The sequence below is a fragment of the Ochotona curzoniae genome, unplaced genomic scaffold (assembly GCF_017591425.1).
Source record: "Ochotona curzoniae isolate NIBS_2020 unplaced genomic scaffold, NIBS_Ocur_1.0 contig_1, whole genome shotgun sequence".
NCBI classification, from domain to species: domain Eukaryota; kingdom Metazoa; phylum Chordata; class Mammalia; order Lagomorpha; family Ochotonidae; genus Ochotona; species Ochotona curzoniae.
In genome coordinates this window covers 29718356-29731111 of record NW_024464918.1, presented here as the reverse complement: position 1 = coordinate 29731111, position 12756 = coordinate 29718356, and the positions used below count along the sequence as shown (strand labels likewise).

Sequence of the window (12756 nt, the reverse complement as noted above, 5' to 3'; positions counted from 1 at the left end):
TTGGTGCAGCTACTATACTATGGACAGGAGCCTCCCAGCCACACCTGCCCCTGAAGGATGTGACCACGCAGGTGAACGCCGATTCAGCTTTCAGATTCAATGCTTGTAAAGAAACAACAACAACAACGATACTTGAAGCCTCATACCTTCTATTCAGCCTCACACCGAACAGCTTTTATTATCATGTCCTTTTTGTTTTTAAGCTAAAATGTCATTGAAAACAAAACTGTCTCAACTAACTGCTTCATATTCAGAGCAATATACCGCATGATAAAGCCCCGTATATTTTTAACAGTTGGGAAATCCAGACAGCACGAAGGACAACCCCTCCCTCCCCTGCCCCAACCTCTTCCTTTGCAATCGGAAAGTGAAAGCTCTCGGCTCCTCATCACAGCTCGCCTGCTTCTTCAAGACCAAGCTGTTGGGAAAAAAAACTCATGAGAAGCGAGCATGGCAAACATGGGCACACACGGCGTGGGCGAGACTCTCTCTTTCGCCTCTGCCTCCGCCCAGTGTCAGGGCACTTAGCAGCAGGTCAGGCCCAATTGAAACAGCAGGAGGCAGGGCTCTATACCAAGTCCCCTTGAAACATGCTAAAAAAAAAAAAAAAAAAAAGGTGCCACAAGATCCAAGTCCCTGTGCATTCTTAGTTGCAACTGTGGGCACAGCAGCCCACACCCATTCCTCCCTTTGGTATTAAATAACAATTCTTTAAAAAGCTTTTTAGAAACAAAGCAAATACACGGTGGGAGGACTGCAAATGTTCGGCCACCCCTGGTCCACGGTCCACTGAAATGAGTCTCATTCCCACTCATAAATAAATAATCTGTTTCCTGGTCTGACTTCCACGCCGGGATCAATATCTCTTAACATCTTACTTATTTTATTACGGCTTTTGGTTTTCTGGGACTGATTGAAAGTTGCTCAGAGGAAATCTTTGGTTTTGCTTAAGTGTCCGTGACATTTAATCATGACTTTCCTTGCAGTTTAATTCCAACCAGTCAATCAGTTAATCCACTTCAATTGATTCCGGACTCTCGGTTATCGGCTTGCACTCATTGGGCATCCTCTGGTGTCGGCTCAGCTGGGTGGCCTGTGTGAAGCTCCGTTCACACCTCTCGCACCTGGTGGAGGCAAGAGAGAAAATTGAGACCGAGGTGCAGGGCCTGCGGGGTGACGGGCGTCCTCTCATCCTGCCTAATCAGAACAGACACTCCAAAGTGGCTTCAGCTTTTCTCGGCTCGCGAGGTTTAATTGGCGGCTCCTTCCTCGGCCCCCAATGGCTGGGATGGGACAAAGGCGTCTGCTACACAACAGAGGCATGTGTCAATAGGCGGGGGAAGGTGATTTCTCCAGAGAGCCCTGTCCTGTTGCAGCTCTGATCACTGTCACTTCAAATAGATAAAGAACAAAAAGAGATTTTTAGGAGCGGACCATCAATGCTGCAGCTTGTCCGCAGCTTTCTGCTCCGTAACCCCAGGCCGAAATGGGTGACAAATAGAATTTCATGTGCTGCTAATTCAAACCCAGGAATTCTTCTCCCATCATCCAGCCAGCCAAGGAGCAATGGGCTTTGGAATGTGGAGACTGCAAGAAGCAGCCCCTTTGCAGGGCCTGGCAGAGTGAGGACAGAGTGGCTATTGCTTGGCAAGAGCTGGTTACGGCGCCACAGCCCAACCAGTCAGCCTTGAAACAATCTACAAAGCTAGCATCGCAGTGGGACGGCAGGGAGAACCAGCGATGGAAGGGTGTCCACATGGACCAAATTCCACCTGTGCAGAAAGCACAGTGGGTATCGAGCGTCACGGTCATCCGCCGGCCAGTGCATCTGACGAAGAGGAAGCTGGCTTCACACTGCGAGAGCATCCCTTGTGCGTGACCTCCAAAGGAACCAACGGCACTGCTGGGCCAGAGGCTAGCCTCAGCCTGAGGTCAGCATCCCACACAGATGCCGCTGCTCTGTGAGTCCCAGCTGCTCCACTTCTGATCCAGCTCCCTTCTAACGTGCCTCGGAAAGCAGTGGAGGCGGCTCCAATGTTTGGGCCTCTGCACCCATGTGGGAGACCCGGAAGCTGCCAGCTCCTGGCTTCAGCATGGTTTAGCACCGGCCATTGTGGCTGTTTGGAGAGTGAATCAGCAGATGGAAGATTTCTGTCATTCTCTGTTACTCTGCTTTTCAAAGAAATCAATCTTTCAAAAGGAATGGCACGACTGTTGTCTAGCAACCCTTGCCCTGCTTCTCTCCCACTCACTAGCTTGACGGCTCCTCAATTTGAGGAAGCAATGCTCACACAGAAACCACTGGAAGCCTCTGGTTTGTCTGTGGTGGTCGTTTCCGGCAGATGGGGAATATCTGCCTCTCATACATACATATTCATGAACTGAGGCAGAGAACTGCTCATACAGTTCCCAACAGCACCTTGTCATCTGAGCCGCCCACACGCTGGGTTGCACCTGCTTGGGCCCAGCAGCCACCTAGGCCATCCCCTTCTTGTTCTCTTCTCCACCTCTTGAAGCACAAAAACCATCTAGAAACAGCTGCAGACAACTCTGCCTCTTTTATATAATGCCACCTCAGGTCCACAGGTCTTGGCACTAATGGGGCAATGTCAGAGCCACCAAAGCAAGTCCCCCAGTCCAGGTGCACAGGCTGTGGATCCCATCCTCTGGCTGCATGGCCAGCTCTCTGCTGCTTCACCAACTGCCTCGAGAGCCCTGCAAGGGGAGGATGCTCTCTTCACAGCACACCCATGCCAGGTTCTTGCATCCTGACCACCATGCTCCGGACCCCTGCCCCAACTGTGTGTGTCAAGGAGAAGCTGTCGTTTCTTTGATTGTTTCCACGAATATTTTTCAGCAGGTCTGCGCCTGTGTTAAAAACTGCACTGTGATCTTGACAAATGTATGATGTCAGCTTTAATGGATCAGGCCCATCAGCTCAATGGAAATAACTCAGAAGTATTGATCACGTAATGATTTCTGGTGTATTCATTAGCGTCCACAGGCAGCCAGGCCCCTCGCCCGGGCTCCTGCGGGCCTGATGACATGTTAGGCGATAGCCGATTGTTTATTAGAAAACTGATTGGTTCCTGGATTTCGGTGTCATAATATACTACCTTTCATGGGCTGACAAACTTCCAGATTATTGAATCCCTCTCTTCATGCTGAAGCTCTGGAATTAATGTCCAAGACAGCAGGGGTTCAGGAGTTGCCTTAATTTAGGCCAGGTTCCCAGAGATGCCCCCTTTCTTGGGGAAACCAGGCTATAGGAAATAGCATCTGATGGCTAGGGAATGAGAACACAATGTGTGTGTTCCTGAGGAGGAAATGACGAGTGGATACAAAAATATTTTATTTATGTAAGGCCTGGGGTTCAGCATCTTATAGAGAAGCCACCTAGACCACACGCTTTCAGAGCAGAGCAAAGATCATGAGAAAGACCAGTCCCATGAAGGCACCCAGGCTCTGACATGTCCCAGCCAGCCTTTGTCTGGGTTTTCAGGACCCCAACAAAGTGACCAGCTGCAGCACAGAGGAGGAGGAAGGAGGCTGCAGGTGACAGGCCATGAGGAGAGCAGAGTGCTTGCACGCCCACTTTCTACATGGCACCCCCGTCCCCTCATCCCTGGCCCTGGTGCTGATGACGTGGAAAACGCAGCAACTCCCACACGCAAAGGCTCCCAGATACCCCAGCAGTGACTCCTGCCTTCCTATGGGCAGGAGCGTGTCCACGTCACTTCCTTGTAGGGGTGAGACAGCTGATGGCTTTCTATGAAGGCCGATTACGAACACAGAGCTCAACACATCAAAGGGAAGTCCTGCAAGAAGGGCCTGTGTTTCTCTCACATGTCAAAAACAACTTCTTGAAAAAGCGTCAAACTGCTCATGGCTTCTGATGCTTGAAGCGTTCAATGCATGACCACCAATCAGCCATTTGGGTTTCCTTCGATGTTGCGTCTGATCCTGTTGAAGTTGTTGATGCCTTAGAACGCCCTTCCCTTCCTCCTTCCCTCTTAAATGAGTTGGGCCATTAACACCAAACCAAGTTTTTTGTTTGTTTGTTGTTCTCTGTGACAGCACACTCAAAGCCAAGTTCTTCAAGGCAGCCCTGTGGTTGTCACTCTCCTAGGACCCCCGTTCCTCTGACATTCTGCAAACAAGTCCAAGCTCTACCCAGAACTTACATGGTGGGATCCTTCTGGCCGCTCAGACCATGAAGCGAGCTCTTAATGTCACACCTTCTCCAGTCTCCATCACATGGCAATAATCTTGACCTGCCTTCCAAACTCACTTACTAGCAGGGGCCCAGAGAATTAAAACACTCCACCCAGCCCCATGCAGAGGCTCAATTCCACTCAACCCAGGGAATTCGGGCAAGGCCTATCAAGCCCTGGGGATGGGAGAGGAATGTGGGGGTGGAGGCATAACTCAAGATCCAAGCCACCTGGGCCACGTATGTAGGAGTTTTCCATTTACTCCATTTTTCATTGTACACTTAATGTGGCTCTTCTTCTGTGTCACACTGTTTAAGCCAAACAGCCATTAGTCAAAGTAGCTAAGTTAGTTGCTGTGGTGAAACCCATTTTATTGACTAATCTGCAACTCACTTTTGTTTTTTAATGTTTGTTTCATAGACTTGTAAAAGGCTATCTTTGTAATATTTACCCATGTTGGTGGGATGGGATGGATATGTATGAGCTATGGTTCCAAGAGCCCCAGGTCGCCTTGGGAGGGTTTGATCCTGGGAAACCGAGTCTACCCTAGAGGAGTTACTGCCCTACTTCTAGAAGACGTTTAAATCTTGCACTTCCAAAGTCAGCATGTACTCAGTTCTTCACTGCGAACAAATGTTCACTGAGTTTAAGAAACCAAAAAATGAAAGCATGTGGCTATCTTCCTAAGAACAGAGCGAAGGAACAAACACATAAGCGCATACAATTGACTCCAAAGCCTGGTTCGTGTCCTTGCATTTTTCCCAGCTCAGGCCCAGGGATAATCGCAAAATGTATTTCCAGAAAGGAAAGAGAAGCTGTGATCACCAAAGCCCTTCAAATATTCATCGGATGAATTAAACTTAAGTTAAAATGGCAACTCTATTGGAAACATGACAAAAACAAGATGTTAAAGGAAAAAATTGAGTGGAGCCAACGAGCTAACACATAAGTAACACCTTAACATTAATAGAAATCTATTTCCCATTTTGACCCTGAAACCTCTTCAATTAATTACTAAAATCTATTTACACAGCAACAAGATAAAAATCAATCTGATTCCTGGCACTGTATCTGTCTGGCTGTCCTCTCTAATACGGGGCGCTAGAAGGATGCCAGGTCCTCCTGCACCTCTAGTACGTAAAAACTGCCTGTCTCAGAAACACACTAGATGTGCCACGGTCACCTTCCACAAGTGGAGGAGTGGGGAAGTCAAAACCCAAAAGCTTGAAGGAGAGAGGCGAAGTTCAACGGCAATGACCAAACTTACCAGACAGAACGCAAACACTGGTGATCGGGGTACCCAAGCCAGACAGGGGTAACCCATGTGACTCCTGAGAATGATGTAGAAAAGGACATGGCAGCCTCAAGGGACACTAGCATGCTTGGCTTAGCACAGGTTCAATCCAGAACTCATCCTACAATGAACATGCTGACATAGATGGTCCTGCCTTCCACTGAGCCAATGAGAAAGAGACAGACTGATCCATGTGAGGAGAGAAGGGTGGGAAGAAGGCCACTCACAATGAGCTGTTCTCTTCAGTGACGGACATGGTGGCAAGCAGGACGCAGCAATAGGACACTGCTACCCGGGGCAACAGCAGGTGTCTGGGGCTGTGAGAACCTAGGATGACCTCCCAGCTGATACTGAGGCCAGGGGCCTGGCTGCTACTGCTTGAATCTCACCCTCTCTCATTTGACCTGGTCACACAGAACTTCAGACTGCGCATCAATGCCCCTTCAAATTTCCCTCTTCCCAGAGGAAACATGAGTGCAGCAACTGAGTAGCGAGAGATGGAAGAGAGCTCACCACGCCATCAGGGACACCTGCTCTGGGCCACCAGCAGCCACACTCGCAGGTCACATGCGCCAGCCTTTGGGGTCTGGGCTGCCCTTTGACCATCATCTGTCTGCTGAACTCTTACTCGGGCCTCCTGAATGTATCTTAAATGTCATCCCCCCATGCACCAGCCCTTCCCCCAAATGGCACTGATGATTCAATGATTCAATGACTCAAAGGACTCCGTGCTACCTCGAAGCACTGTACTCCCTTCTCACGCTCGGTGTGACACGCACGTTCAGTTAATGGTTAGACTAGGAAGGTGTCCAGACACAGGACAGCAGTGGGGAAACTGAGGCTCATTCATCTTTGCATCTGTTTCACCTAGCAGGGTGCTGTGTGCAAAACAAGGTGCTCATTAAACATGCGAGTGAAGGAACGCATGAACACAAACACAGCAAAAGCAGTGAGCGGAGGGGCCACCTTAGAGCACGTTCCAGCTGACCCCATGATCGTGCTTCATCTACAAACAGCGGCTGCTCAGGTGCCCTTCCCTTGACCTCTTCCCCAGCTCCCCTGACTTGCCCTGTGCTCAGCTGGCTTTGCTGAGAACCCGCATGGTAACTAACTTCCAGAGAACACAATAAGGATGGCTGCGAGAGCGCTGATACTCAGTTCAGGAATGCTCCACCCACGAGGGAGGGAAAGGAATCGTTCACCAGATTCAGGGGGGGGTTCTGCAGACAACCTCAGCCCGTAGCCACGTCCCTGGCGGTCCCAGGGCTAGTTCATGGCCACAGACATCTCTGTGGCTTCTGGATAAGTCTGTAAAGCACAGACACCCAAGAACTAGAAAGAACATTCACCTCATTGAGATAGTTGTCATTGAGAACAAAGACGCAGAAAGCGTGTTTCATATACAAGAGAAACCACAGCCAGCCAATCAGCGTTCAGGTTTCCTGATTTCATTGGCCAGATGGCAGCCACTGAACCGGAAGCTGCCTTGCTGCAGGATGCCGAGGGTTTGGGTAGTCACCCACACTCTCAGAGCTGCACCTGCAGCTGTGGTGGGGAAGGCACAGAGAGAGGGGGAGGACAAGGGCCAGCCGGCTGCTACTTACTTGAAGGGCTTCTCTCCAGTGTGGGTTCGGATGTGGTTGTTGAGGGTAGTGGCTCCGGCAAAGGCTCGACCGCAGTAGCCGCACTTGAAGGGTCGGTCACTGGAGTGTGTGACGACGTGGTTCCGCAGCTCTGAAGGTTGGGAAAAGGACTGGGAGCAGTGACCACACTGGTAGGGTCTGAAACGAATAAAGACACTGCCTGGTCATTGCTGTCCACATCACTCAGGAGAGGTGAGCAGCATGAGGTGGGGAAGTGAACCCACCAATACCTAATGAGTACCCCTTCCTAATTACACCATCCACAGAACCCCCACTTCCCTCCAGCAAACACAAGTGTGCATTTCTGAGCAATGAAAGCACAGACCATTTGGCCAGTGTTGCGGCACAGTGGGTTAAGTGACCACTTTCAAGGTTTGCTTCCCACAGTGGTGCTGGTTTGAGTCTGGGCTGCTCCACTTCTGACGCAGCTCCCTGCTAATGTGCCTGGGAAAGCAGTGGAAGATGGCCTGAGGACTTGGGCGCCTGTAAGAGACCTGGCTGGGCTTTTAGGTTCCTGGCTTCTGGTTATTGCTTAGCCCAACCTCAGCTGTTGTGCTCATTTGGGAAGTGAACCGGTAAACGAAGAGATTCTCTCTACCTTTCAAATGAACAAAAATGATTTTTAAAAAGACAGAAAGCACAGACTGTATTAATCAGAAGATTACAAGAGAAAACACAAAGTTGTCTGTCACACTTCTTTGGCACTCTTAACTTTCCCATCAGGTTTAAAATCAAGCATCTAATCAGGGACAGGAAAAGCAAGTGCTACTTCACCCAGCCCAGAAAACCGAGTACTTGCTCTCCTTCCAGGGCATCAAGTTCTTGCCACCAAGGTCATCCTGGGGTGTATGGAGCTCATTTCAAGTGTCAGGTGCATGTGGACCTCTGCACTGCACATGCGCGTTCTAATCAATATTAAGCCAACTTGGGGCCGGCCACAGTGCGGGCACTGGCACTGCACGAAGAGACACGCATCCTAATGTGTTCATTTGGAAGACAAATCCTGACCCTTGCTTACTACAGCCCCTGCAAACATTTCTCCGCAGCACCTGTTTGCCCAGGTGCTGCTTGCTCAGTTCCCTGGTTTCATCCAGCAGCTGACGGGATGTCGCTACGACCAGGGATGGGTGACGACAAGGCCCGAGCCAGGGCAAGGAATGGCAAACACCTGATAATTAGCAAGATTATCAGAGCACAATCTTTCCAGCTCACGAGAAGCCAATCAATTCTGGATTTCATAAGATAGATTAAAATTCTGTCTTCTCTATAGCAGTACTTTTGCTTGCTTAAGCAGTCTGCTGAGTGATGGAGAACCCGAGGGCTTTTCCCTGTTCGGAGCTATTTCATATCACTCCTCAATGGGGCTCTAATCTGTTCATCACAAATTTCGTTCTGAAAACCAGTAATCTGTCATGTAGGATGTTAGCTGCACTCCTTAAGCCCCAGTTTGTGGTCCAGACTTCTCTGGCTGCCTCTAGAAAGCCAAAGGCAAACACAGACATGACTGCCCCTACTTTGAGCGAATGTATGACCTCCAGTGGCCAGCAACCAACACGAAGGGCCAGGAGACAATGGTGCCCCAGCCTATACAACAATTCAATTAAGTGCAGAATAAAGTGTACCCTCTCATTTGTCAAGCCAAGTGCTTAATTGTGGCTACTTGCCTCACTGAACACAAATACTATTATTTTACTAGGCCTCAGCACACTGAGCACTGATTGTAGAATTTTTTAGCTTGATTAATAGTCCAGCATTGGTCAATAACTCAATACTATACAATTTTAATTACTTACATTAAGAAATCTATCTAACTGGCTCTCAAACAAGTTTCAAAGAAATATATAATGGTCCTTGGTAAGGAGTTTATCAATCTTGACAAATTACATATGTATGTTATTACAATTATAAAATTGTGCTGTGAAAGCCAACGGACAACACACAGCTCACCAGGGACGGGATGTCTCTGATCTTCAGCTACTGTCGCATGTACTGCTGCCAAAATATCACTAACCTTAAAGGAGTCCTCCAAAAATAATCCTCTTGGGGTGAAGTTTTTAAAAGCACCGTTGAAGACTTTACGCAAAATAAATCTATTCATACATGCTACAGCCACTGACAATTGATTTTTTTTAATAGTGAAGGGACCATTAACGTTTATTAGCCTCTGGTTATCTATTTTTAATAGCTATCACAATAAACAATAAGCTACTAAATAAAACCAATTAATCTTCTTGCCTCCTAACTCTTCCGTCTCAAGTTGAAGTGATCAATTTCCCATGTCAGCAGCCAGCCTGTCCTTTTTTCACTTCACAGTCAGAGAGGCAAGCATGTGCATCCAGCAGAGCAGAGCTGGCCACAGAAGAGCTGATGTCACACTTCCCTTCAAGGTACCACCAGACAGGACTCCCAACAGTTCCCTGTGCCCAACACCTCCAGCCTGAGAGCACCTGCTATGGATTCAGAGACACCAGGGAAGTTGTACAACTTGGCAGAACCCCGTCTGAGCAGAAGGGTTCAGGACAGGAGAGGTGAGACCTGCCTTGGCTCCTCACCTTGTTTAGCCATGGTATCGGCCGGTCATTCAACCTGTCTCACCAGTGTGTCCTCATCTCCCATCATGCTTTGTGGCAACCAACAGCTCTGTGTCCAAAGTGCAGCTCACCAGCGATAACATGAGCCACTACGTCCAGCTCCCTGGACACAGAGCATTCCAACTGCTAATGTGTGCGCTTGCACGCGTGTGCATACACACTTACCAGAACGTGCAAAACTCCAATCCGCTGGTGCAAAGTGAGGAATTCAGAGCCTCACACTTAGTTTAGACCATCTCAAAAAGCAATGTGCTGTTTTTGTATCCTTAGGTACCTTGAAGAGTAAGATTTAACATAGAACTCCAGCGCACCTGTCACCGCTAGTATGACAGAGTGAGGAGGCCCTTGGGTAGGGCAGCACCTATACTGCTGGTACAGAACACTCCTCTAAGCTCTTTTCCTATCTTTTCCAAGCTTCTTTTAAAAATAAGTCAATTATCAGAAAGTCATTTTGGTGCTGACAGTATGCCTTAGGGTTCCATCCTGAGAACAGGAACATATGCAGGACAGAATTACCCCTTCAAACCCAACAGGGAGGTGGGGCTCCCCCTCCAGAGTGCCGGACATCACAACCCTCCAGCAGGTCAGCCTCATCCTAACTCGACACCCCTCAACTCGCAGCCCAAGGAAGGTCTTTGGGACAGACAGGTGCTACTACTTAGCTGTTCGTTCTGGTGGCCAACAGTCCTAGCAATTGCTTCATAGTCCAGAGGTAAGAATTGTTCAGCTTTCAGATCTGTTCTGTCTTAACCATAAAGCCCTGTCTCCCTCTGATGTACCATGGCAGGAGCAGCATGCCCAAACTGGCACTGCCTGCTGCTTTGCCAAGTCCTCTGTCCTCCGGCTAAATGGAACTCTCTTAAAAGCATTTTAGTTTCCAAAACTGATGTAGGCATCTAACACGCCACCATTCTCAAAACAAACACCACAAGTGTGCCCCACTCAGAGGCAACGTGTCATCATCTTTGTCGGTGACAGAGGTCTCCAGCAGTGGCTGCCCAGCCAGAGAGATGTCTAATGAACAGTCCTCAAGAAGCACACACACAAAAAAATGAGTATTATCAAAAAATTCATGGATTCCAAAATAATGTTTGCACCAAAATAAGCTCATTTTCCAGTTTCATTGCCCCACACACTTTCTGAATTCCCATACAGCAGTCACTGACTCCATGAAGCTGCTGAGCCCATAAAATGTAGCAAGTGCCACCGAGAAAGTCAAGGATTATTTTGCTTAACTGCAACCAACTGAAATAGTCTCCTGTGACAAATTCAACACAGCATTATTAAGCTCCATGAAACATGAGAAGGTACTCAATAAACACATAGCTTGCAAACAGACTAAAACGGGGCAGAGTTAGTTAGCATGTGTCATTGCTAGCCAATTTGTAAGAAGAAAGCAAGCAGCGAGACAATGTCCTACATCCTCGGCATCCTGCTCCTGGCAGCTCCTTTGCCAGCAATCACTCCAGCACAATGTGCAGTTCATTTACTTTGAGTCTGTAATTGGTTTGGTGTACACAGAGGAAAAGGATGAAACATTTAACAAAATTAAGTGTGGTTTGGTGTCCTGTTCCCCATCCCTTCTTTGATTCGTCTTCTCTGGCATGAAAGCCTTGAGGACAGTCTTGCTTGCTTGGGGCCCCATTTTCTCCTCGACCCACATGAGCCAAGACAAGTGTGGAGCCCGCAAGGCTCCAAAGTGAGGCTACTTGAGTCACCACCAGCTGTGCAGTGAGGAACTTACTGAGCTCAATGTAGTGACACAAAGACGTCAGAAAAGTGACCAGACGGCAGAATGTAGGGCCTGGACGCTGCAAAGAAGGGGACCTTTGCCCTTAAGGACATCAGAACACGGGAAGACACATTTCTGGAGACCGCCATGCTGCTCCCACTTCCAACCAGCACCTTCTTGAAGCCACTTTGTCCTCTGGTACGACAACCTCCCGCTGCAAACAACGGAACCTAATGCACAAATGTGAAAGCTGACATGTGCCCAGGAGACGGAAGGCAGATTTCCCCATGGTCGCAAACAATCAAAAAGGAAAAGGAAAAGGATGCAAAATAAAGATATGTATGATCCCCCTGTAGAAAAAAAGAATGTGACCATCAGAAGGTAATTCAGAGGGCCCGAAGTGACAGCCTAGTGGCTAAAGTCCTGGCCTTACATGCTCCAGGATTCCTATGTGGGCAGCAGTTCCTGGCCTGGCTTCTCCACTTCCTATCCAACTTCCTGCCTATGGCCTGGGAAAACAACAGAACATGGCCCAAGGCTTCAGGACCCTGCCACCACACGGGAGCTCTGGAAGAAGCTCCTGGTTCCTGGCTTCAGATCAACTCAGCTCTGGCCATTGTGGCCACTTTAGGAGCAAACCAGCAGATGGAAGATCTCTCTGTGTGTCTCTCCTTCTCAATCTGACTTTCCAATAACAATAAATATAAAAAAATGATAATAAAAAAACAACTGTTAGAAGGTAATCCACACCATTGGGAAATTGTGCCTACGCCTTTCCACAAGCAGAAAAACAACAGAGAACATGCACTTCTAATTCCCGGATCCAGCAAAAAGGAGTCAAGCTGTGCTGACCTAGGAAACACACTGCAGTAAAAAGTCAAACGTTTACGGAGTCCCTAAACAACATCTCAGCTGGTCTAGATTCCAACTGCTCTTTCGCTTTGAATTTACTCAGAGAAAGAAGTCATCAGCTTGTTTTTGGTAGTGTTTGTTTAATATTCACAAAACTAAAGAGCAATTGCATGACTCCAGGACCCAGGGCTGTATTTTAGGGATGAGTCAGTCCTTCTTTGCCAGGAGAGAGAGAGAGAGAGAGAGAGAGAGAGAGAGAGAGAGAGAGAGAGAGAGAGAGTGTGTGTGTGTGTGTGTGTTCAGTGTGAATTACGCAGCAGACAGCAGCAGTGCTGGTACCCCTGGGTAGCCACACGCCTCTCTTTTTTACAACAAGGCATAGAATTTCTGATGGCTCCTCACAGGAAAAACACACGGAGACACATAGTCG

At 48.4% G+C, this 12756-nt stretch overlaps 1 protein-coding gene across 1 annotated transcript in view; it reads right to left on the bottom strand.

Moving 5' to 3' along the window:
* Positions 1–247: 247 nt before the first annotated feature.
* PRDM6 (PR/SET domain 6) overlaps positions 248–12756 on the bottom strand; it is a 90355-nt gene continuing 77846 nt past the window's right edge. The window contains exons 6-7 of the mRNA XM_040976349.1: positions 7113–7289; positions 248–1124 (exon numbers count right to left, since the gene is read on the bottom strand). Of these exons, the coding sequence (XP_040832283.1) occupies positions 1010–1124; positions 7113–7289 (292 nt within the window). The 3' untranslated portion in view covers positions 248–1009. The remainder of the gene's footprint in view (positions 1125–7112; positions 7290–12756) is intronic.